The 1047-nt window shown below is 40.6% G+C and overlaps 1 protein-coding gene across 1 annotated transcript in view; it reads right to left on the reverse strand.

The window, feature by feature from the left end:
* Nucleotides 1–1047, reverse strand: part of Ddx58 (DExD/H-box helicase 58) — a 40782-nt gene that overhangs the window by 27958 nt on the left and 11777 nt on the right. Inside the window, exon 3 of the mRNA XM_005362367.3 lies at nucleotides 8–162. Within this exon, the coding sequence (XP_005362424.1) occupies nucleotides 8–162 (155 nt within the window). The remainder of the gene's footprint in view (nucleotides 1–7; nucleotides 163–1047) is intronic.

A 1047-nucleotide genomic window follows, 5' to 3' on the forward strand; every position in this document is an offset into this window, starting at 1 on the left:
CCTGATTAATCAAGCATTCAGACAATTCAGGAAGGATATCTGTTGGGTTGATTCTGGTCTTAAATTCTGGCTGTAAACGCTGTAAAAGTAATCTGTGTTCCTCTAACTTTTCAAGTTTTTGGAAATCCCAACTTTCGATGGCTTCATAAAGTCCACAGTAACCTGAAGAGAAAGAAAAGTGGGGATTATTAAATGAGCCCAACATAAAAACAAAAACAAAAACAAACAAAAAAAAAACGCTTTGACCATCAAAACCATAGGAATTCTGTTTGAATCCATGGTAAGAGACCTCAAATCCATGGTGCCAGAGCCACGTGGTTTTTGCCTTTTATTTCCTCAGGCATTTAGTCACAGCGGTGAAGGTCAACTAATACAGCTATCCATGATTTTTCCACAAAGAAATAGCATTTATTTTTGGCACCCAACCGTTCAGGTCTTCCCAAATTCATTACTTTTCAGGGTAAAGTCCTAGGGACAGATGTGAAGCCTTGTATTTGACCTCAGTATTAAATCTTCAAAATGCCCCCATGTGCCATAGCAACAACCCGCAATTTACTTTTTAAAGATATTTATTTATTTTATGTGTGTCTATGTGTACCATGGGTGTGTCTGTTTCCTGCAGAGAGCAGAAGAGGGTGCCAAATCCCTGGAACTGGAGTTACAGATGTTTGTGACCCATCATGTGAGGGCTGGGAACCAAGCCTGGGTCCTCTGCAAGAGCAGCAAATGCTCAGAACCACAGAAGCACATTTTCAGTGCCCAATTTACTTTTAGATTAGTCAAATTCATCACGTTTACCTTCTTAGTAGGAAGTAGTAAAAAAAAGACAAGAGGAAATATGAATCTTACTTCCTGCTCTTGAAGATCCTTCCTTCCACACCATTTCAAGAAAAGATTATGCCAATGAACAAATCGGGGGCGGGGGGGATGACTTCCAATTAAAATAACCCAAGAAAGTAGAAAATGTAAAAAGACAAGATCTCCTGAGTAAATTGGGAGCATGGGACCTTGGGGGAGGATTGAAGGGGGAGGGGGAGAGGCAGGGAG

The sequence above is a fragment of the Microtus ochrogaster genome, linkage group LG5, assembly GCF_000317375.1.
Source record: "Microtus ochrogaster isolate Prairie Vole_2 linkage group LG5, MicOch1.0, whole genome shotgun sequence".
Classification (NCBI taxonomy): domain Eukaryota; kingdom Metazoa; phylum Chordata; class Mammalia; order Rodentia; family Cricetidae; genus Microtus; species Microtus ochrogaster.